A 25,360-nucleotide genomic window follows, 5' to 3' on the forward strand; every position below is an offset into this window, starting at 1 on the left:
ACAATGCTTTTCTGATTAATGCAAAACTGAATTAACATAGGAGACTTAAATGGAACCTTTAATATGAATATTGGAATGATGTGCTTCATCCAGTTTAGCATTTATGGCCACAAATAACAGCTTTGCAGTGGTTTATATGGTACTTATCCTAATGGGCATCCCTAATTTCAGTAGAAGCAGTTATTCTTACAAGCTACTTCAGTCTGATGACTCCTTTCAATGTAAAGTGAAAAGGCATTTATGTCAAATCTATTCACTTGTTTATGCCGTTTTTCTGACATCAGGTATGTTTTTATGCACTTGTCAGCAACTCATTAGCAGAGCTAACACTAAAAACAGTAATTAAATAACTAAAAATGAGTAATGAGAGGAAAAACAACAGCAGTGGATGATCAGAGATCACTTAATTAGTAAACATTTTGTACCTAACTGGGAATAATTGCCTTTCTGCTTTAGAAAAGCACATTTAGGTTGTTATCCTACACACACATAGTTGAGAGTAAGCCCCACTGAATTCAGAGTTGCTTACTTCTGAGTAGATATATACAGCATTTCATTATTAGTCAACAACTTTATACCCAATTATCTCAGATTAAATTGTACTGAAGTCAGAAGTAGACATTTAGGCAGAACTGAACTGCCAATTTAAGTAATTAAATTCCTGTTTCTTTCTTGTTACCTTCAACGTACAGGTTTATTTTGAACTAAGAACAGGGCTTCATCAAAAGCATTTTACAAAATAGACTATTTGTTCCATCATTTGAAAGTTCTACCCCAAGATAATGGAGCAGTTGTAAAAATAGCAGATCTTTGTATGATATAACCTAGGTTTTGATATACAGTAATACTTTCAGTAAAAAGAAAACATCACTTCAAAGCAAAATCAGGACAAGACAAGAATAACAAAGGAAGACTGCTTAAGAGAAGAAAATACATGCACAATAGCTACAGCAGGATTTATTTTTTTTGTTTTGAGTTCAAGACACGAATTTAAGAGCATGCTGAACAGGTTAATAAAACACTTTAATTCTCTCAACAATAGTCTACATTGCAAAAGCTTGAGACATGCTGCACGGCTGAAAAACTTTTATTCAAGGTACACTAGATGTGATTAATGTGGAAACTATATCATTTTCATTAACAGAGTGGTTTCAGCAGTTCACAGTTGATTTCATAGGTTAGCAGTCTGGAGAATATTTTATCTTTCTTCACTACATCTGGCTTGCAAATGGGTAAAGGACCCTGGACTACAGTTCTGTGGCCCCCTTCCTTCAATGTCATCAAAAATGTGTATTTCTGACAGCATATATCATGGCTTTTAGTCAGTTTGAAAATAGTCTGCCTTAAAGGCTGAAAAAAAATCTCAGTCTTCAAGGATTTGGAACTGAATCAACAACACTGGATTATATCCAGAGAAGTACAAACAACTGATTTAGGGAGAAAGCATATCCCACCTTTGAAAATTCACTGATGAGTTGAATGCTCTTTTGGCATAATTTGGGATGGAGTGGGGTAGTTACAGAGGAAAGCAGGATTAACATTACTTGGGGTGGAGGGAATGCTGCATGGAAAAGTGATTTTCCCCTTCCATAGACATAGAATCATAGAATCGTAAAGTTGGACGAGACCTCATGAGCCATCTAGACCAACCCCTGCCAAGAAGCAGGAAAATTGCATTCAAAGCACCCCCAATAGATGACACATCTATATGTGAATATCCAGTTTCTGAATCAAATCATTAATTTGCACTAATAGTCTTTGAAATATGTGTTCTAAGATATAATTACCTCTATCTACACCTACATTTCCCAGCAGAAGATAAGCAATAATAGATAAACTGTATTTAGGGCAGCTTGTCAAGTACATTAAGCGCCCCCCCCCCTTAATCTGGAAATCCCCAAACCTCCAAAAATCAAAACTTTTTGCCACCAGCTACTTGCTTCTTCATTTGGGATGCTGGCAGTGGTGCTTCTGGTTGTTCCTTTCTCAGACTGTTAGCCTCTCTACAGCCTTGCAGTTGCAAAAATCAAATCTAAGAAACACATCTGAATAAGTGACACCCAACCTATATTAGTTCTTTCTTCATTGAGGAATGCCCTATAACATTTCCAAGAAACACTTATTCTACCAAGAAAATGTGTTGAAACTCACTGATTCATGATATCATATACTCTTCTTTGCCCTCATGATCCATGACTATTTACATGTATTTAGCAACCACAAACATACTAAGGGCTCGATTGCTTCTGAAAGCAGATTAAAAGGTTGTGTAATACAATGCAAAACTCAGAAAAGCAGTGTTCATGGCGCAATTAGTAAACATGGAATTCAGAGATTAACAGAGAGTAGTGCACATACTTTCCATTCTAAGTTATGGGAAGAAAAAAGTATTTTTATTTCTGGCAGCTACTATGTAACAGTGGGAATGCTACTCAGAGGATAAAGACAAATGAGTCTGAAAGTCACAGTTGAACCCTTCTGCAAAACAACAAGGAGGCAAGTATTAATTGGTGTCCTGTCTCAAAATAAATTATGTCTGAGTTATTTCCAAAGGAGTCTTCTTTCCTAGTCTAAGAACTGACCAGTCTTTTGTGGCATTAAAGACCGGATGCCTTCAAAGGCTATTACAGAACAAACACTATGGGAGTAATTAAACATCTGAGGGAGCCATGTTTGGATCTCCCAACGTATTTAGCATCTTTTAAAAATAACAACATGGGTGGAAGGCAATTTGGTTAACAAGTCAGAAATTGCATTGGAAGATCTGATCGCTAACTTGATGTACAATGGTCTAGAATTGCCAGAGTGAAAATTGGAGATAACTTCTGTATTTTTAAAGGCTGTGTAGAAGAATGAATTTCAGCAGGTGTTGCTTGTTCCCTGTTGCATGACAGGCAACAGCTGTTGAAATTCCTTCATCTGCACATCACTAAAGATTCAAGCGTCCTAGTTTTCAGTGTAACAACACTAAATTGATCCAAGTTGACAATAAATATGTTCACAAAAAGGAAAGTTCAGCATTGGAATCTAGATATTCAAGTGCCACTAGAAAAGTTTGAATGCTCATTCAGGAAAAATATACAAAGTGTCCTCAATGCTGATCTTGAAGCTACTATCTATAGCAGTAGTTCCCAAAAATCTTTGGTCATGAAACCATTCAGAAGACCTTTTTTTCCTAGCAGAATCCTAACTCTATCCTTGGTTTTTGCTAAGCAATGTGAACCCACAAAGTTCTTCCTTCTTCCTTCAACTTCTATTGCCTGAGTGCTCTGTATAACATAGTAAGCTTGGAAACAAAGACAAATATTTTAAATATAATTACATACGTGAGATTGCCCTGAACTGAAAAAAATAAGTAGCAGTATGCTAGTATTTATAAGACAAATAACCTTCTGGATGTTGCTGGAAAAACCAAGGGTCCTCTAGTGTGAGCACGAGGAACCTTTCTCAGAACTTCCATGTATTTTTCATGGAGAGGTCCCAGCAGTCTGAGATGGCAGGCTGTGATAAAACAACTTGAGTTGGAGAGTAGATGTTTCACCTTCTTTCCCATTACAGACAATTAAATGGTCAAACTTGTGTGTTTGTATTTTGAAATCCATTTTAAAATTGATTTTTAAGATTTTTCATTGAACCCCTACGATGCCTTTGCACAAAAGGCATCATAGGGTTCCACAAAACACAGTTTGGAAACCATTGATCTAGAGCAGGAGTCCTCAAACTAAGGCCCTGGGGCCAGATACGGCCTCCCAAGGTCATTTACCCGGCCCTCACTCAGGGTCATCCTAAGTCTGAAATGACTTGAAAACACACAAGAACAACAGCAGCAGCAGCAATCCTATCTCATCAGCCAAAAGCAGACAGACACTTCCCATTGAAATACTAATAAGTTTATATTTGTTAAAATTGTTCTTCATTTTAATTATTGTATTTTTAAAGTGTTTTTGCACTACAAATAAGATATATGCAGTGTGCATAGGAACTCATTCATGCTTTTTTTCATATTATAATACAGCCCTTTAACAGTTTGGGGGACTGGGACCTGGCCTTCTGTTTAAAATGTTTGAGGACCCCTGATCTAGAGTATCCAGAGTTATTATGACCTCAAGCTGCCTTAATATAAATCTCACAAATATACCTTGAGAACCTCCAACAGAAGTGGGCTTTTTCTACTTTGGAAAAACAGCAAACGTTTTAAACAGGAAATAATTAAGTAACCAATATTGCTATGATAACTGGAATTATAATAATTTATTATTATTTAATTGAAGTCTCATTTAGTGTCACTCATAAGTGAACAGTTCTCCAATATAAATGAATGTTAAGAGACAGTGGCCCAGTTAATCACAACATCAAATCATTGCATTATAAGAATACTCTGAGAAATCCTCAGGTTCATTTTTTTATTTACCATATTTATATCCTGTTTTTCTCACCCTGGAGGATACTCAAGGCGACCTTATAACAGGCAGCAATTTGATGCCATACACACATATATCAAATAAACAATTACAATTAAAACCAAACAATTAAAACATGAATTATTAAAACATCAATTAAAATCACGCCATCCAAAACATAATCCTGGGCTGTTCCATTTGTCTGTTACATTGATTTGTGGTCACTTATTGTACTGCTCCAAATACTTGTCAAAAGCCACGTCTTAAATTTTTTCCTGAAGGTCAGGAGAGAAGGAGCTGTTCTTCTCAGCTGCCTGAGCTTCATTGTTTGATGAACTACAATTTAGCAGATACTGTCTGATCTTGGAAGATAAGTAACATCAATTCTAGTTTACATCTGGATGGGAGACTGCCAACAAATCTCTGGTGCCACCGGCTATATTTCAGAATTAGGAACTGGCAAAACCACCTCTGATTATTTATTACCTAAGAAAACCCTATGAAATGTATAGGCTTGCCACCAGTTTATGAAAATTCAAAGGCACACACACAAACACTATTTAACATGTCATCTGAACACACAGTTGTGGTTTATCTCAGTGATAACTAATGGGTCCAAGCTAACTCCACAAAACAGGGTCTGAAATTAACTACTTCCCACCAACTAAATTTAAGATTAAATATAGTTCCTCAATTTTGAATGAACAAAAGCTTCTTCACAAATTTCAGATTGATATATGAATCGATTAGTTTTATTTGCTGGTTCATTTATTACAGATGGAGCTCCCGGTGGCGCAGTGGGTTAAACCCCTGTGCCGGCAGGACTGAAGACCGACAGGTCGCAGGTTCGAATCCGGGGAAAGGCGGATGAGCTCCCTCTATCAGCTCCAGCTCCTCATGCAGGGACATGAGAGAAGCCTCCCACAAGGATGATAAAAACATCAAATGATCCAGGCATCCCCTGGGCAACGTCCTTGCAGACGACCAATTCTCTCACACCAGAAGCGACTTGCAGTTTCTCAAGTCGCTCCTGACATGACAAAAAAATAATAATTACAGGAAACTGTTTGATTGAAGCACCTTGATTCTTTTACCTTTTGCATAAAGAGGGGAATTAAATGTGAGCAAAGGGATTATGTACAAATGGACTAAACTCAGGAATATCCTGGTTAAATAAGTCATCAGCTGCTAGAACAGGCATGTGCAAACTTAGGCCCTCCAGATGTTTTGGACTTCAACTCCCACAATTCCGAAAAGCCAGCTGTTAGAAATTGTAGAAGTCGAAGTCCAAAACACCCGGAGGGCCTAAGTTTGCCCATGTCTGTGCTAGACCAAAACAGAACATGGTTTTATATGAAAGTAACAAAATTTTCCCCCAATAACCCTATATGGAGAATTGGTTGTAAGAAAATAAAATAGACTAAGAATCATGCTCTACAAGGGTTTAATCAATTATTTGTTAATTAGGAATTAAACATGTAAGATGAATTGTTTTCAAACAGCAACAACTGCAAAGGTCTACATTATAAACTTCTGACTATCATTTAACCAACTGTGGATTCATTTAGCTAAGGTTTTGAACTACAGACAAATATTTGCATCCATTGTCTCTGAGTAAAACTTGGATACAATTAGTTTCTCCTAAGGCTAGAAAGATTCAACAAAAACAAAGAGACAAAATTATAGAGCATATATGAATTGTTTTCAAAACAAATAATGGCATCTCTCCAGACTGCATTATTTTTTCCTAATTGAAAGTCTGCTTTTATAGCGCTTTCTGGATTGCTGATTTGGAGACTTTTTCACTTGAAGTTACCAGAGTTTAGTCTCCGTGTATTAAGAGCTATTAAAATGACTTTGGTTTATATGCTACATATTCTTTAACATTCAGAATGAGAGACGGCACAGCTTTGTTTTAATTAAAGTAGAATGTATTTAAATGCAATGTGAATCTAGCATGTCTCTGGAGTGGTTTCTAAAAATGACACACTGTCTCTGCTGTAGATGCTGCACCTTTAAATAATCAAGTTAATTTAAAGCAGTCAGGGAGAGGATTCATTTGCTTACTTGTATCCAGCTGTTGGCCTTCAATTCCACTGGGCTCTGTGGTTCACCACTGTACAGACAACATAAGCACCACATTAGAATCTTCTGGCATTCATCTGCAGATAGTAATCCAAATCAGAAAAGTTTTTTAAAAAAAAATCAAAGTAGAGCAAGAACAATTTTTTGCTCATATTAATAAACAAAAATTCCATGAACCAAAGTCAATAGTTATCCTTAATGTTGCATTACACGATTTCAAAGTCATTCCAGTGATCGCATATAGACAGCGTTTCTTCTTGTTTTTTATAACTATAATACACACGTTAATAGGAAAAGGGTACAATTGTATACAATTATGGATTGAAGTCAAAGGCAATTAGTTACACTTTTGCCCCTTTGATTCCAATGAAATTCACTAGTCATGACTTAAGTAAATCCCATTAATTTTGATGGAATGAATGCCTGTGTGACTTTCTCTGGATCAGTCCCAATTACTTTGGTCATGTCTCCTCCCTTTTAATGATACATTGAAGTATTTATAAAATACCAACATTACACAAACTTATTTCAATAATTAATGGACACCTTATGCAACTTATTATTTCATCTTCAAATATACAGCTCAAATGGTGAATCACTTTCTTTTACACTATATCAAGTATTTTCTATTAAGTGATTATTTCCTTAATCTTAGCAAGGTTTTGACACACAAAGATTATTTTAGTAGTACCGTGAGCCTGTTTTCAACTTAGAAATAACTATGGAAACCCTATAGGAAGAACCTGGGTTGGCCCTGTTAAATCATTCTTCAAATGCCATGAGACCTCACATCACAATGATGTATTTGATTTGGAACATGTTACTTTATAATGGAATGTTTTGTTTAGTATATGCCTCTTCAGACATGTTAAACTTTCTATTTTATTTATCACTAGCTTGGGGACCCGGCGTTGCCTGGGTTATTAGAGAAAGTGGGTAATGGTGGTTCTGTATGCCAAGTTTGGTCTTTATTGGTCTTTAGATAATGGCAGCATTATTTTCAGGAAGTGAGTGAAGGTACTTGAAGTCCCATCATCCATGGGCCATCCTCCTACAAACAGCAGCAGGATATAGAGTGGGTCATGGGGGCTCTGTGTGCCAAGTTTGGTCTTTATCAGTCATTAGATGAGGGTGGCAGTGGTGTCAGTAAGTGAGTGAAGGTACTGCAAGTCCCATCATCCAAAGTCCATCCCCTTTCAAACTGCAGCAGGATGTAGAGTGGATCATGGGGGCTCTGTGTGCCAAGTGTGGTCTTGATTGGTCATTAGAAGAGGGTTGCAGCAATCTTTGGAAGGGAGTGGAGGTACTTGAAGTCCCATCATCCATGGTCTGTCCTCCTCCAAACTGCAGCAGGATGTAGAGTGGGTCATTGGAGCTGCATGTGGCAAGTTTAGTCTTGATGAGTCATTGGCGAGGGTCTCAGTGGTCTCAGGAAATGAGCAAAGGTACTGCAAGTCCCATCATCCATCTCCAAATTTTTCCAAACAACACCAGGGCATAAAGTGGGTCATGAGAGGTCTATGTGCCAAGTTTGGTCTTGATCCGTCATTGGATGAGGTTTGCAGAGGTCTCAGAATGTGAGTGAAGGTACTGGAAGTTCCATCATCCATGGTCCACCCTTCTCCAAAACTGCAGCAGGATGTAGAGTGGGTTATGGGGGCTCTGTGTGCCAACGTTGGTCTTGATTGGTCATTAGATGAGTTTTGCAGCAGTCTTGGGTGGTGGAGGTACTTGAAGTCCCATCATCCATGGTCTGTCATCCTCCAAAGTGCTCCAGGATGTAGAGTGGGTCATTGAAGCTCCATGTGCCAAGTTTAGTCTTGAGGAGTCATTGGCGAGGGTCTCAGTGGTCTCAGGAAGTGAGTGAAGTGACTGCAAGTCCCATCATCCATTGTCAAATTCTTCCAAACCGCAGCAGGATATAGAGTGGGTCATGGGGGCTCTGTGTGCCAAGTTTGGTCTTTATCAGTCATTAGATGAGGGTGGCAGTGGTGTCAGTAAGTGAGTGAAGGTACTGCAAGTCCCATCACCCAAAGTCCATCCCCTTTCAAACTGCAGCAGGACGTAAAGTGGGTCATGGGGGCTCTGTGTGCTAGGTTTGGTCTTGATCAGTCATTGGATGAGGATCACAGCAGTCTCAGAACATGAGTTAAGGTACTGCAAGTTCCATAATCCATAGTCTCCCTCAAACATCACCAGAATGTTGAGTTGGCCATGGGGGCTCCCTGTACCAAGTTTGGTCTTTCTTGGTATTTGGATGAGTGTCACTGTGGTTTCAGGAAGTAAGTGAAGGTACTGCAAGTCCCATCATCCATTGTCCGTCCTCCTCCAAACAGCACCAGGATGTAGAGTCGCTCATGGGGGCTCTGTGTGCCAAGTTTGGTCTTGATTGGTCATTGGATGAGGGTTGCACCAGTCCTGGGAAGTGAGTGGAGGTACTTGAAGTCCCATCATCCATAGTCTGTTCTCTCCCAAACCTCACCAGAATGTTGAGTTGGCCATGGGGGCTCTGTGTGCCAAGTTTGGTCTTCATCAGTCATTGGATGAGGGTCTCAGTGGTTTCACTGAGTGAAGGTACTCTAAGTCCCATCGTCCATGGTGCATCATCCTCCAAACCGTACCAGGATGTAGAGTGCATCATGGAGACCCGGTGTGCCAAGTTTGGTCCTTATCGGAAATTGGATGATGTTTTGCAGTGGTGTCAGGAGTTGAGCAAAGGTACTGCAAGTCCCAAAATCCATGCACGATCCACAGTCAAACCTCACCAGGGCATAAAGTGGGTCATGAGAGGTCTATGTGCCAAGTTTGGTGTTGTTCAGTCATTGTCGCAGCAGTCTCGGAAAGCGAGTAGAGGTACTTCAAGTCCCATCATCCATGGCATGCCCTACTCCAAACCGTATTAGGATGTAGAGTGGGTCATGGGGGCTCTGTGTGCCAAGTTTGGTTTTGTTTGGACATTAGATGAGGGTTGCAGCAGTCTTGGGAAGGGAGTGGAGGTATTTCAAGTCCCATCATCCGTGGTCTGTCCTCCTCGAAAGTGCACCAGGATGTAGAGTGGGTCATGGGGACCCTGTTTGCCAAGTGTAGTCTTGATCAGTCATTGGCGTGGGTCGCAGTGATCTCAGGAAGTGAGTGAAATGATTGCAAGTCCCATCATCCATTGCCAAATTCTTCCAAACCGCACCAGGATGTAGAGTGTGTCATGCAGGCTCTCAGTGTAAATTGTGGTCCTGATCCATCATTGTTGGCAGTTGTAATGGTCTTAGGAAGGGAGTGCAGGTATTGCAAGTCCCATCGTCCATGGTGCATCCTCCTTCAAACTGCACCTGGATGTAGAGTGCGTCATGGAGACTCAGTGTGCCAAGTTTGGTCCTGATCAGTCATTGGATGAGGTTAACAGCGGTCTCAGAATGTGAGTGGTGGTACTGCAAGTCCCATCATCCATGGTTCATCGTCCTCCAAACTGCAGTAGGATGTAGAGTGGGTGATGGGGGCTCTGTGTGCCTATTTCGGTCTGTATTGGGAGTGTTCTGACCCAGCCCCCGGCCTTTCCTTTCCTCTCTTGGTCATCTCGGAATGTTGGAAATGAGGCTGGCCAATCAGAGACCATATGCAAATTTCCTTCTGTCATGCCCCGTTTCTGCCATGAACCCTCTTCTCCACCAGGGGCTCCTATTGAAGCTGGCCAATCAGAGACCATATGCAAATAGCACCACAGCGGCAGCCAATCAGAACGCTGGCACATACATTTCCGCCCTCCCTCCACAATTCCTCTGTCCTATACAAACAAACACTCTTCTTTATTATATACTAGCTTGGGGACCCGGCGTTGCCCGGGTTATTAGAGAAAGTGGGTAATGGCGGTTCTGTATGCCAAGTTTGGTTTTTATTGGTCTTTGGATAACGGCTGCATTATTTTCAGGAAGTGAGTGAAGGTACTTGAAGTCCCATCATCCATGGCCCATCCTCCTACAAATAGCAGCAGGATATAGAGTGGGTCATGGGGGCTCTGTGTGCCAAGTTTGGTCTTCATCAGTCATTAGATGAGGGTGGCAGTGGTGTCAGTAAGTGAGTGAAGGTACTGCAAGTCCCATCACCCAAAGTCCATCCCCTTTCAAACTGCAGCAGGACGTAAAGTGGGTCATGGGGGCTCTGTGTGCTAAGTTTGGTCTTGATCAGTCATTGGATGAGGATCACAGCAGTCTCAGAACATGGGTGAAGGTACTGCAAGTCCCATAATTCATAGTCTCCCTCAAACATCACCAGAATGTTGAATTGGCCATGGCGGTTCTCTGTACCAAGTTTGGTCTTTCTTGGTATTTGGATGATTGTCACTGTGGTTTCAGGAAGTGAGTGAAGGTACTGCAAGTCCCATCATCCATTGTCCGTCCTCCTCCAAACAGCACCAAGATGTAGAGTCGCTCATGGGGGCTCTGTGTGCCAAGTTTGGTCTTGATTGGTCATTACATGAGGGTTGCACCAGTTTTAGGAAGTGAGTGGAGGTAGTTGAAGTCCCATCATCCATAGTCTGTTCTCTCCCAAACCTCACCAGAATGTTGAGTTGGCCATGGGGGCTCTGTGTGCCAAGTTTGGTCTTCATCAGTTATTGGATGAGGGTCTCAGTGGTTTCACTGAGTGAAGGTACTCTAAGTCCCATTGTCCATGGTGCATCATCCTCCAAACCATACCAGGATGTAGAGTGCATCATGGAGACCTGGTGTGCCAAGTTTGGTCCTTATCGGAAATTGGATGATGTTTTGCAGTGGTCTCAGGAATTGAGCGAAGGTACTGCATGTCCCAAAATCCATGCACGATCCACAGTCAAATCTCACCAGGGCATAAAGTGGGTCATGAGAGGTCTATGTGCCAAGTTTGGTGTTGTTCAATCATTGTTGAGGGTTGCAGCAGTCTCGGAAAGCGAGTAGAGGTACTTCAAGTCCCATCATCCATGGCATGCCCTACTCCAAACCGTATTAGGATGTAGAGTGGGTCATGGGGGCTCTGTGTGCCAAGTTTGGTTTTGTTTGGACATTAGATGAGGGTTGCAGCAGTCTTGGGAAGGCAGTGGAGGTACTTCAAGTCCCATCATCCATGGTCTGTCCTCCTCGAAAGTGCACCAGGATGTAGAGTAGGTCATGGGGACTCTGCTTGCCAAGTTTGGTCTTGATCAGTCATTGGCGAGGGTCGCAGTGATCTCAGGAAGTGAGTGAAATGATTGCAAGTCCCATCATCCATTGCCAAATTCTTCCAAACCGCACCAGGATGTAGAGTGGGTCATGCAGGCTCTCAGTGTAAATTGTGGTCCTGTTCCATCATTGTTGGCAGTTGTAATGGTCTTAGGAAGGGAGTTTAGGTATTGTAAGTCCCATCGTCCATGGTGCATCCTCCTTCAAACTGCACCTGGATGTAGAGTGTGTCATGGAGACTCAGTGTGCCAAGTTTGGTATTTATCGGTAATTGGATGAGGGTTGCAGTGGTCTGAAGAATTGAGCAATGCTACTGCAAGTCCCATAATCCACGGTCCATCCCCGGCCAAACCACACCAGGACGTACAGTGGGTCATGAGAGGTCTATGTGCGAAGTTTGGTCCTGATCAGTCACTGGATGAGGTTAACAGTAGTCTCAGAATGTGAGTGGTGGTACTGCAAGTCCCATCATCCATGGTTCATCCTCCTCCAAACTGCAGTAGGATGTCGAGTGGGTGATGGGGGCTCTGTGTGCCTATTTCGGTCTGAATTGGGAGTGTTCTGACCCAGCCCCCGGCCTTTCCTTTCCTCTCTTTGTCATCTCGGAATGTTGGATTTGAGGCTGGCCAATCAGAGACCATATGCAAATTTCCTTCTGTCATGCCCCGTTTCTGCCATGAACCCTCTTCTCCACCAGGGGCTCCTATTGAAGCTGGCCAATCAGAGACCATATGCAAATAGCACCACTGCGGCAGCCAATCCGAATGTTGGAACTTTCAGGCTGGCCAATCAGAACGCTGCCACATACCCCTTCCGCCCTCTGTCCGCCCTCTGTCCTATACAAACACTCTTCTTTATTATATATATAGATATAGATATAGATATAGATATAGATATAGATATAGATATGTACTTTTGTGTAAAACTGTATGTACAGGTCGAGGCAGGTTTCGGGGCCAAAATTATGGATTTTGATATGACTTGTCAATAAGTTGAGGATCATTCTACAGAGAAGGGGACATGCCAGTGCTGCCTCATGGAACTAACCACCCCTAGCCACTGCTGTTTTCCCACCCAGGCATTCAAAAAGTTATTTTATCACTCTACCTGAAGAAGGGAATTATGCCTTTGAAAAATAAAAGGTAAGGTAGAGTATTAACTTTTATCCTCTTCTCTGAGTAGAGTGATAGAAGGTGAGAGCTCAGTTCTGGAAGAACCTAAAAGAAGCGCTACCTAGAATCATAGAATCATAGAGTTGGAAGAGACCTCATGGGCCATCCAGTGTAACCCCCTGCCGAGAAGCAGGAAAATTGCATTCAAAGCACTCCTGACAGATAGCTATCCAACCTCTGTTTAAAAGTCCCCAAAGAAGGAGCTTCCACCACACTCTGAGGCACAGAGTTCCCCTGCTGAAGAAGCTCTCACCATTCGGAAGTTCTTCCTAATGTTCAAGTGGAATCTCTTTTCCTGTAGTTTGAAGACATTGGTCCATGTCCTAGTCTCCAGGACAGCAGAAAACAGCTTGCTCCCTCCTCTCTATGACTTCCCCTCACATATTTATACATGGCCATCCTGTCTCCTCTCAACCTTCTCTTCTGCAGGCTAAATATGCCCAGCTGTTTAAACTCCTCCTCATAGATAGAATGATCCAGAACCTTGATCATTCTAGTTGCCCATCTATGGACACATTCCAGCCTGCCAACATCTCCCTCCCTCTTTCAATGATCAATTGAGGGAAAATACCAAAAAGGAACCACCACAACCGTTTTCCAGCATTCAAAGGGGCTTTTCACCACTCTACTCAAAGGGATCATTTCTTTTTTAAATACAGTGTCAACTTGATCACCAAAGATGAACCAAAGAGCTGTCTTTGCTACTATTTTCAAAAAGAGCAGACTGGAAGGGGTCAGTGCCTTTTTTAGGTTCTCCCGAGACTAAGCGTTTTTGCCACTATGCTCAGAGAGAAAGAAAGTTCTATTTTTATAAGAGATGAAGTACATTGACACATTAATAAGTCGATCCAGGTTTTGGGGCTGACTAACATTTCTAGACTTAATACATGAGTATAAAGCAGGGGTCCTCAAACTTTTTAAACAGAGAGCCAGGTCACAGTCCCTCAAACTGTTGAAGGGCCAGATTATAATTTGGAAAAAAAAGAAAAAAAGAATGATTTCCTATGCACACTGCACATATCTTATTTGTAGTGCAAAAAAACCCCACTTAAAAACAATACAATAATTAAAATGAAGAACAATTTTGACAAATATAAACTTATTAGTATTTCAATGGGAAGCGTGGGCCTGCTTTTGGCTGATGAGATAGGATTGTTGTTGTTGTTGTTGTTGTTGTTGTTGTTGTGTGTTTTCAAGTTGTTTCAGACTTAGGTTGACCCTGAGCAAGGGCCGGGTAAATGACCTTGAAGGGCTGGATCTGGCCCTCGGGCCATAGTTTGAGGACCCCTGGTATAAAGGGTAGACATGTCTTTGTGAAAGTTACCATGAACAACAACATTCAAGAATAAATATGTTTATTTCACATAGCTAATTTCAAATGCTCACCATAGCCAACGACAAGGGGATTCCAACAAAGTCTTCCCAATAACTGGCCAATCAATGGAAACTGTTGGACTGCAGTCCTACAGTTCTGAAAAAGAAATTACGCAGTCTCAAAATCACACAGACTCAAAACTATGCAAATACAGGTATTCCAAATCTTAAAAAATCCAAAATCCAAACCACCAGATCCCAAGCATTTTGGATAAGGGATACTCAACTTGTATAGAGTACAGCACCTTCAAAGACACAGGTGAGATTATAGTTAATCTCACCTATTCTTCAGAGGGCAATAGAAACTTTTGCAAAGACAACCTATTAGAATGAAGCACTGACTTTAAGGAGGAATTTGGCAAGGAAGCTAGAAGTTTCATTTGCAAATCTGGAATGCTGTTGGACACAGGGCTGTGTTCATGGTGAGGTATGTATTATGTGCACATTCCTTTCCCCAGTTTAGCACTTGCCATGAAAGCCTTCTGTAATCATGAAAGTTTTTTGTGCTTATGGTTATCAGATATGTAGACTCTGATGTTGACCAATAGCAACCCTCCCCCAAAAGCTTGTTAAATTTCTGAGTTTTCCTGTCCATAAGTGTGTTCAAGAACAGGAGAATGATATGCATGAGATAGAACATAGTATTTGAAGCTAAATGAATATGTCTTGGTTTGCCTCCAAAAAAGAAGAGGCAATGTTAATAGCTCCTGCATAATTGTGGACTCCCTCCCAAAAGTGGGTACAGCCCTTAGTATAGCTGTAGCATCATGTATTACTGTACATTTTTAAAAATGTAGCTGATCTACTGTGTTGCCACGTTGATATTCAGGTGTTACATGAAGAAAAGAAAACACTGTGGTATTAAAAGTATTGGTTTTTTCAAGATGAAATGGGCTAAGTCCAATGAATAAAACACATCATACAAAATGGCATGCCTCTTACATCATGCGATGGATTATATGGAAAGCTGAGTAATAACTACAGTACAAAGACGCCTTGAACTTTCTGTTACTGTTTGCTATATTCTGTGTGACATTATATTTAGTCAGTTCCTACCTGACATTTAACAGATACTATATCTACAAACCTAAACAAAATTTGACCAAATGGAAAGCAGCTTTGCTACAAAAGTAATGTTGTGCTTCTAATCCTCCTGTTCATGAACTCAGAAGTTGACAGGAAAAACAGGAACTCTAACAAGTATTGGGGGAAGGAATCTGTTGGTCAACTTCAACATGTACGATATAGTTTCTAAACAGTATTACAAAATCAGTCAATTTCTCCACTTTTGTAGCATTACTGCTTAATAAATGAATGTTTTCAAAATAGCACTAAACTGAAATAATGTGCAAATAGCAGAAAATACAATCCTCTCAGAATGCTATAGCAACATATTCAGATTTGTTCCACGTTTGGAGCTGGCCGTATACATATTGAAAGGTCATGTTGAGGTCAGGCTTCTCAAGTAATTTATTACAATTAGACATTTCCAATAATAGTCTTCAGTCTCAAATATGTATAAGTAATGTCTCACCTACCACTGATTTTTCAATAGTCCATGTAACACTTGAAAATTATTGCTTTAAAATCCCTTTTCTCATGTATCATACTATGCTGAACTCTGTATCAGTATTTTGATACATAACAAATATAGCAAAAAAGCTTAACCAAGTTGCAGTTTGGCATCTCAGAAAAATTACAAATTCACAGACAATAGAAACATTATCCAGGCATGACTTGAAATATTAGCTTGTGATCCAATGGTGGTGGCCTGAAATGTCTTTATATGCCACAGCAATAGAGTTCATATGTCAGCAGACTGTTTATGATTTAAGGGATCAGTTATAATTTTGGATGTTAAGGGTCTTTAAATAATCCAATTTATGACCTGAAAACCAGAATCAAATACTTGTTTATTATAAAGTCTTTTTAAAAAGGTTACCGTGTTGGGTAGGAAATATCATATGAGAATGTAACCAATCAAGAAGAAAAAGCTCCTTTCACAATAAATCAAGAACACAGGAAATACATTCCTGTTTCCATTACCTGTGGCTGTTTCCCCAATTTGCTTCTGTGATCCAGCAATACATTAGGTCAATACTACAAGGCTCTTTGCTACTGTTAGCTTTTTGTCTTGTCAAAATGCGGGGTGCAGAATGTTTCTGTAACAGTCTTCCAAACAGTTCATTCTTCCAGCTAATTCACTTACCATATGTTTCAAAGCTCCATAAATCTGCAATAGAAATTCCTGCAATTCAGGCAAGTGAAGGCAGACATCTTGCTGAGATTCCGAAGTGGTGCTCTGACCCCACTTAAGAGTCTTGTGCAGCCAAAACTCAAAGCTTAATTTAGTGAGCCCAGCATCTTCAGCCATCCTGTCACCTTAACAACAAAAAGAAAAGGGGGGAAACTATGCATTTTGTGAGAAAAACTGTTGATAAACAACTAACATTAGAGAAGATGCAGAATTAAAGATTTCTACAGGGTGGAAATGCTGCCTAAAATAGTCTTGTGCATTGGGTGCAAGAGTAAAGGATCAATTATCAATCTAATACATGAAAATACCACATCACTTTCTTCCATTTTACTATAAGTGTTTAAAGAATTGATGTTTGCAGTAAAATATACAAATAAAAATGTTTAAAGAAACACAGGCCCATACCATCTGCAATTTGTGAAAAAAAATATGTGGCCAGAATCCTTCTTTTTAAGGTAAAGATATGTTTGAGCTTGAAATATACCAGAAAGAATAGGTTGCTTACCTGTAACTTTTAGTTCATGTAGTTAATCTGTACCTTCCACAAATAAAATTCCTGTCTGCACAGCGACCACATTCAGAACCTTCTGGAGTTGAGTAACTTGGCAATGTGGACTCATATCATGCAGTTCAATGCAGTTAAACTGCATGATACGGCAGTGTAGAAGGAGCCTCAGTTTTGAGGTTCAACATGAAATTACAGGCACCAGAAAGAGGGGAGGTGGGGCATGTTTGTGTAAGGTCACAGATGAACGTTTGATGAAGTTACAGGTGAGTAACCCATTTTTCTTCTTCATGATCCCTCACTTACACAAATGGAAGACAGTGGTACATACAAGAGAATGGTAGGAGAGATAGCTATAGAAAAGAAGATAGGAAGTCCAAAATGAACATACACTTTGGCTCTGTAGTCAAGCCCCCAGTGGTGAAATGGGTTAAAGCCCTTGTACTGGTAGAACTGCTAACTGAAAGGTAGGCAGTTCAAACCCAGAGGGCAGGGTGAGCTCCCATCTATCAGGTCCAGCTTCTCATGCAGGGACATGAGAAATACCTCCCACATGATGGTAAAACATCTGGGCATCCCCTGGGCAATGTCCTTGAAGATGGCCATTTCTCTCACACCAGAAGCAACTTGCAGTTTTTCAAGTCGCTCCTGACATGAAAAAAAAACCTATTTTTCTTCTCCATGATCTCTGACTTGCACAAAAGGAAGACTGTGGTGCTTACAAGAGGATAGTAGGAGATAACGCTATAGAAAAGAAGATAGGAAGGGATATCCAAAATGAGCATACAGTTTGGCCCTGTAGTCAAGTCTCTAGTGCTAAATGTTTCTCTTCCCAAACAGGAAGAGAAACACCTTGAAGAAAAGCTGATGTCAAGACAGCTCTTGTAGCATATGCTTCTAGATGAACTGGAACAGGCTATTTAAGAAGTTCATAAGCAAGCTTGGCTGGCTGGGACATGCGCAATGCACAAGTGGGGAGTAATGTCCTTCCAAGCTACTCAGCAATAGGAGGTTCCAAATGGACTCTCTATCCATTTGTGGGAGGCGCAGAGACCATGAAGAGGAATCACATGTTCAGAAAAGAGAAATACTGCCGATTGCCAGCACTTGTAAATCTGAATGCTTTTAAATTGCAATAAATCACAACTTTCTACATAATGTATGTATTCAGATATTTCATATTAGTGTGAAAATGCAAGCATAAATTATACACTTCATGCACGGAACAGGAAAGTAATTTTCTTCTTACTTCCTTGAAACTGGGGAAGTGATCACTCTATTCCACATCTACCTAATGCAATTCACCAATCCAACAGGCAAAGATTCTTCTTCGTGTTTCCCTAAGATCCAAGTCTTGCCTGTATTACAGCAGCTAATGCAAGTTCCCATTTTGTGTGTGCTGACCAAACTTGTGAATGTTCCAAGATCAAGATCACCCCTTACCACAAAATTCTGAAAATATGGACCAGAAAATGTGAAAGAGTGGCCATTAACAATTATTGATAGAAACTGGAATAACTATTTATTTAAGCAAGTCCAATCAGATATTATTACATGTATAACCCAAGAAGGTTCACAGAAGAAATTAAAGGACGCAGAACAATGGCTTCAAACTACATGAAAGGAGATTCCACCTGAATATGAGGAAGAACTTCCTGACTGTGAGAGCTGTTCAGCAGTGGAACTCTCTGCCCCAGAGTGTGGTCTTCCTTGGAAGCTTTGAAACAGAGGGTGGATGGCCATCTGTCAGGGATGCTTTGAATGTGATTTTCCTGTTTCTTGGCAGGGGGGTTGGACTGGATAGCCCATGAGGTCTCTTCCAACTCAATGGTTCTATGAAAAAGGGCAATGGCATTTCAGTCTGACAGATGGTGTTCCCAGCGATCCTGGCATGTTCTCACTTTTTCAAATATGATATATGCTGAACAACCAGTGCCTTTAATTTTTGGGAATGACATAACTAGAGGTAAAGGTACTTCTGGGATACATCCAATGAGCCAAATGACAAGTTGCACCCATGGAAAGAGATCAAATGCCATCAACCAGCCTATAAGTATTAATACCACTTAAAACTACCAATCAGAATGGCACTAAGGCATATTACTGTGTGTTAGTGAAGGGTGTGTTAGAACTGTATTGTAAATAGTAAAAGAAACAGATGTGAAAGTCAAATTAGGTAAGACACTTGTGATAGGATCTTCCAGCTCTTTAAAAAGATCTTGTGAATGAAAAACAGTAGCAGATGACCCCATTCAGATTGGCAAGATGGTACATTTCTCTCAATGCAAACAGTGTGCTGAAGAAATTGGGAAGGAAAGGAGATCAGAAATAACAAAATAAGGCAAAGTCCCACATCCTATCACTATTGATAACTGTGAAAAATCCTAATTAATGTATATAAAGAAAGGCAAAAATCACTATTCGAAGCTTATTGAGGCCATAGGGAAAAAGGCATCGTACTGTCTGTGAATTAATCAAAAAGGTGTTTATTTGAATAGATTTTTTCAAAGGAATGAGGGAAAGGACTGGAAAGTATAATTTATATGTTTTATCAATTTGGACCCCATAAAAGTAGAGGAATGGGAACATGTCAACTGGATTGGCAATGTCTGCATTAAAAATATATCAAGGGAAATGAAAACAAAGGTCATGTTGTTTTCATTGCAATTAGTACATCCTAATTTGCATTTTATTGTTTCCATCAAGTATTCAGGTATTAGGATAAAATCAACCTCACCTTCCTATACTTTATTAATCAAATGCTGATAAAGGGATAAATTGCATTCAGCTGGCGAAAGGCAAATGTAACACTGAAAAACAGTTTACTTATTTATCTAAGTAAACTATATCAAATATAAGCTAACATGAAATGCATTAATAGCACAATCGAGATATCTACTCGGGCTTAGGTCCTCTTGACTTCACTGAGGTTACCCCAAAGGACTTTATAAATTTGAAATGCTTGTTAACTAACTACTAGGTTTCTTGCATTATCTTGTAGTTTTCATAAATGTTCCAATTCCTCAAAACAATTATTCACTTGTTTGTTTATTTTATATGCCGCCTTTCTCCCACAGTGGGGCCCCATGGTGACGTTCAACATCACTAAATAAAAAATATTTACAATAAAAAATTAGCAACAATTGCAATCACTTCATAAAACATTTTAAATCAATGAAAATATGCAAAAGTTTTAGAAGATAAATAAAATACACCCCCCAAAAGTTCCCCCTTATACATTAAAAACCTGCTTAAACAAAAATGTTGGTGAAAGGAAAAAAGGAAGAGGCTTCTTAAGGAAAGACATCCCAGAGAGTGGGAACAGTCACTAAGGCTGGATTTACACTGCCCTATATCCAAGGATCTAATCCCAGATTATCTGATTTGAACTGGATTATATGAGTTTACATTACCAGATAATCTAGGATAAGCAGATAATTTGGGATCAGATCCTTGGATATAGAGCAATGCAGATCCAGCTTGAGAAACCTCTCTCTAGGATTTTCACACACAAAAAAACAAACAAACTTGTGGGTGCAATTACACTATATGATCAATGCAGTTTCATACCACTTTAACTCCCGTGCTTCAATACTATGGAATCCGGTATAATCAAATTTTACCTCGAAATCTCATTAACTCACAAGGAGAGCAAGCTATTCTGTATAGTACTTCCCTTTTTAAAAATCAAACAATTCAAACAATATTTTAAATTTTTAAAATTTTCTGAGCCCCAGGAAATCACATTATTTTCTTTACATTAATAAATGCTTTTCTTTGAATACAATGTTTAAAACATATGCGTCATATTTTCCTCAACATATTTCAGTTTTAGTACTTTAGCACTAGAAATAAAAAAACTTGCAGTGATTCATACACTGCAAAACTAACATTAATACTTTTGACATGTTGTTTACTAAATCTAAATCAAGCAGTCATCCTTTGTTGATTTGAGAGACTGGAGCATTTTCAGATTTTATAAGACTTTGCTGTACTTTTATCTTATATGATTGGCTTCCCAATGTACTAGTTTTGTGGGTTTATAACTTTGTGCATATTTCCTTCTTTACTCCAATTAGATGCCAGGTGGAGACCACATGTTCATTTATGTAAATGTTTTAAAAATAATTTTCAAAAAGCTCACATACAACAGATATTGCAATGCCTTATAGACAATGGCAGATGCTCACTAATATTTATTAATTTACTTTATTGGTATTCCGCCTTTCTCCCAAGACCCAAGGCAGACAACAATAAATATGACCCAACAGCTGTTTGAAAGTCAATTCTCTAAAGGCGGAATGTAAATAATAAAGTAAGCTTGCAATGTATGATCTCACTTATATAGAAATCAGTACAATTGTAAAGAAAAATTGTTGTTCTTTATGAGCTCCATGTGTTATTAAACATATTTTCCACATATCGAAGATATTTTATGTTTCCTGGCAGCCTCACTATCAGTAATGTACAACAGGTCTGGGATCCCTCATAATTACCCATCAGTGATTCAAACAGCATAAACCAGCTACTAACTTGCAGCTACTCCACCAGGCACTTATAAGGTAGTCCACTATCTAGCCTTCATTGTTGCTTGACATTATCACTACTGAGGGAATCCTAATTTCTGTAAACAATAAGACAACTATAATATTTTAAAACATTGTTAGTATTGCAAACAACAACAACAACCATGTGTGTCTCCCATGTGTGTGTTATATGAGTCAAGCTAAGAAGAAATTCAAAAATCTTTACTGTTTTGGACTAACACACTGGAACTCGATCTCTTTGGAGTTAACTTTAACTGTATTATTAATAACAGTGCTTGATTTATGATATACACAATGAATACGAAAAAGAAAAATATTTACTGTCACTGCCAGTTTTATTAGCCCAAGGAAGTCTAGAGTTTACCATACATAGTCTTAAGGAGATAAATTTAAATACCAAAACTAGGGGACCCGAGGGAACTATGACCTACCTTTGCAAATAAGACTACTTTCACTAACAGCTTCTGGATAGTTGGCAGAAGGCGGCTTAAAAGGAATTTCATTGCATATGACATCTTAGTAGTAAATGAACATGACAACCAACGAGGAAATCCTTCTTTTTCCATTCCTTCATTATAGCTTTCTAATATACCTATGTACATACTTCCCAAGAGGCCAAGAAAAACAATGATTTCACTGATTCCATGTATGCCACTCAAAGAATCAGAGACTGCCACTTCCCTGGGGGAAGTGAAGTATTTCTACCAAAACTGAATGAAATCAAGGAAAGAACACAGAACAGCCCATTTTATGACAGTTTATGCAGAACACCAATTAAAACTGGAACTCCACCAAACCCCATTAATCTTTAATGGCACTAGAGAATGGGATACGCCATCTGATCTACCCTATGACAGTGTTACCTTAGAATTACCATAAGTTAAGGATGACATGAAGGCACAAAACAACAACAAGCAAGATATTGCTGTCATTTTAGCAGGGGAAAAGCTGCACCAGAGGGAGGGGAATGATGTGGAACAGGAAAGACTGCAAACAGGCAAAGAGCTACCTTATACACTCATGTATAAATCTAGAAAATTTAGTTTAAAAACCAAGCCAAAAAACCCCACGTCCTCTTATACATGGGTCAATGTTCTATATTTTAGCTCCCGTCAAAAAAGAAAAGAACTTTCTCCTTCTCTGAGTAGAGCAGTAAAAAAAAGCAAGAGTTTGTTCCATCCTGGAAGAAAAGCACATTGACCCCTTCTACTCTCTCCACCTTGGTTCCACTTCTGGCTTTATGGAATGTCAGGGAGGAGAAATAACATGACTGCTTTTCTCTCTCCATAGACCGACTCTCAACTTATCAAAATCCATAATTTGAGGCTCAAAACATTCCCTTGACTAATACATGAAGTCTCCTTAAACACACAGTTACGAACAAGATAGGTTCCGAAGGTTTGTTCTTAAACTAAATGTGTTAATTGGAACAGGTACATTTTTAAGTGTTACTCCAGACACACATACACACACATATATACATATATACATATATACATACATACATACATACATACATACATACATATATATATTTGCACATACTTTGCATAGCATAGGGAAGGGATAACACACTGGTGGTATTTGTTTTGCTGTCTGTGCTTCTGTTCAGAAGATTTTTCCCTCACTTTCTATTCCTGTGAAAATTGGGTTTTAAAAATGTTGGTTTGTTGTGGAAACAAGGATTAGAGATAAAGCTTCAGTGGAGAATCTTTTTTCCATGATAACTCTTCCATGAGTGAATTTCTCTTCCAGAAGGTAGATTTTTCTCATTTCATGTTGACTCACTGCCCCCCCCCCCCATTCTTAACTATGAGTCGTTTGCAAGTTGGATGTTTGTAACTCGGGATCATGTATCATCCGGAAACCTTTTAAAAAAGCAACAGCACTGAGGCGCGAGCACAGTGCAGGTTGAGCATTCTATATTTATAATTCCAGAATTCAAAATGCTCCAAAATCCAAAGCTATTCACACAATTGGCTGAGATAGTGACACTTTTGCTCTCTGATGGTTGAGTGAACACAAACTTGGTTTCATGCACCAAAATATTAGAAATAGTATATAAAATTACCTTCAACCTATGTAGAATATGTATATGAAAGATAAATGAATATGTTTAGACTAATGTCCTGTCACCAACATATCTTATCATATTTGTATACGCAAATACAAATATTCCAATATTTTATTTTGAAAATCCAAAATACTTCTGGTCCCAAGCATTTTGGTTAAGGGATATTCAACCTGGGTTTGCAGGTTTCCTGAAAACAATAATTTGAAGAAAAAATGAATCACTTCAGCATCAGATGCATACCGTCCTAGTGAGAAACTGTATATATTAATTTGGGAATCAAATTCCAAAACATCATAAATGCATAAACTACTTTGATAAAATAGTACAAATGAACAGACTATTGTGGTAAGAAAATGATTTAAAAGGCATCCAATATTGTTATTGTAATAAGTGAATGTTAGTTTTGTTAGTGAGGAGGGAAACCATCTAAAATTAATGCAGTTGAGGGATCTAATGTTTTCTCTCCATTGCACAATTGCAATGAGGACTATATATTTTGCTGCCCTTTGCACTACAGCTTATATGACATCCAATACAAATAATTTAGCCAAGTTTTCGGTCTGATGCCATCCTACTGAATCTAGGGGCCCTTCCACACAGCCATATAACTCAGAATAGCAAGGCAGGAAATCCCACAATATCTGCTTTGAACTGGAATATATGGCAGTGTGGATTCAGATAACCCAGTTCAAAGCAGATATTGTGGGATTTCCTGCCTTGATATTATGGGTTATATGGCTGTGTGGAAGGGAGAGTTCCCAAATATACAAATTCTACTCCTGTGCCTTCATATGCATGTGAGTATCCAAATGCATCTTCTACTGAGTCAGCAGGCATGATTACAACTCTTAACTCCATATATACAGTGAAGACCTGTTTCAAAGTACAAACAGGTTTTGATCCATCACCTTTTAAAAAGCTGTTCTCACTACTAAATCAAATGGAAAATATGAAGAGTATTCTGGCCCACCTCACAGAGATGCTGAGCATGGAACAACAGAATCCTCCTTGTGCTGCCTCAGCACTGTAGGATCAGGTTGCCTGACACATTAGACCTCAACAGAGTTTGTTTGCATAAATTAAAGGTGGCAAAGGTCGTGTAACCCATGCCACTGACACTGAAAAATTATTCCCCTTGGTTTATTTTCAGTTAAAATTAAATTCCCCCAATTAATACCTACACTACACCAAGTGTAGACTCTCTTTCCCCCTATATTAACTGCAGCCGCCGATTCTGTCTTCTTATTACATTTCACGCTGCTACAAAATTATCACTGACTGAGGAGTTTGCAATAATTATAATTCTCCTCAAGTTGCTTCAGCTGCTTTCTAGCAGAGAACAAAATGAAGTCTTGCCTCTCCTGCCTTAGACCCTCCCAGCCAAACGCTTGTTCTTCTTTACTTTGAGGAAGTGGGGAACCCCGTGGAGTTGAGGCATGGGGTATTTGTTATATCCTTCAGACTCTATAAGCAGCATTTCTAACATGGAACGGATTAACTTTATTCTGTCAAGTGAGCTCTCTGGATTAGTGTCTGAATTGTAACATTTTAGTCAGTAACTTTTGTTAACAATTTTAAAGCCAATTCCCTGTAGTACACCAAAGAACGACAATGCTTATAAAGAGCAATGCAACTATCTCTACCCTCATACATTAACATACATTAAGAACACCCCCAAGTCAGAGAGGAAACATACTAAATTAAATCAGTCAATTAATTTTCCAAACTTGACAGCAAACAAATGTTCGCAGGAGTCTTTT

The 25,360-nt window shown here is 39.3% G+C and overlaps 1 protein-coding gene across 3 annotated transcripts in view; it reads right to left on the minus strand.

Annotated features, from left to right (window-relative positions):
- FANCC (FA complementation group C) overlaps positions 1 to 25,360 on the minus strand; it is an 83,491-nt gene that overhangs the window by 53,689 nt on the left and 4,442 nt on the right. For 2 of the 3 annotated variants that reach the window (XM_060762076.2, XM_060762078.2), the window contains exons 2-4: positions 16,427 to 16,599; positions 14,230 to 14,314; positions 6,468 to 6,562 (exon numbers count right to left, since the gene is read on the minus strand). The exons of the other annotated variant lie outside the window; for it this stretch is intronic. In XM_060762076.2, coding sequence (XP_060618059.2) covers positions 6,468 to 6,562; positions 14,230 to 14,314; positions 16,427 to 16,591 — 345 coding nt within the window. In that variant the 5' untranslated portion in view covers positions 16,592 to 16,599. The remainder of the gene's footprint in view (positions 1 to 6,467; positions 6,563 to 14,229; positions 14,315 to 16,426; positions 16,600 to 25,360) is intronic. 3 annotated transcript variants of the gene reach the window in all.

The sequence above is a fragment of the Anolis sagrei genome, chromosome 2 (genome assembly GCF_037176765.1).
Source record: "Anolis sagrei isolate rAnoSag1 chromosome 2, rAnoSag1.mat, whole genome shotgun sequence".
In the NCBI taxonomy this organism is placed as follows: domain Eukaryota; kingdom Metazoa; phylum Chordata; class Lepidosauria; order Squamata; family Dactyloidae; genus Anolis; species Anolis sagrei.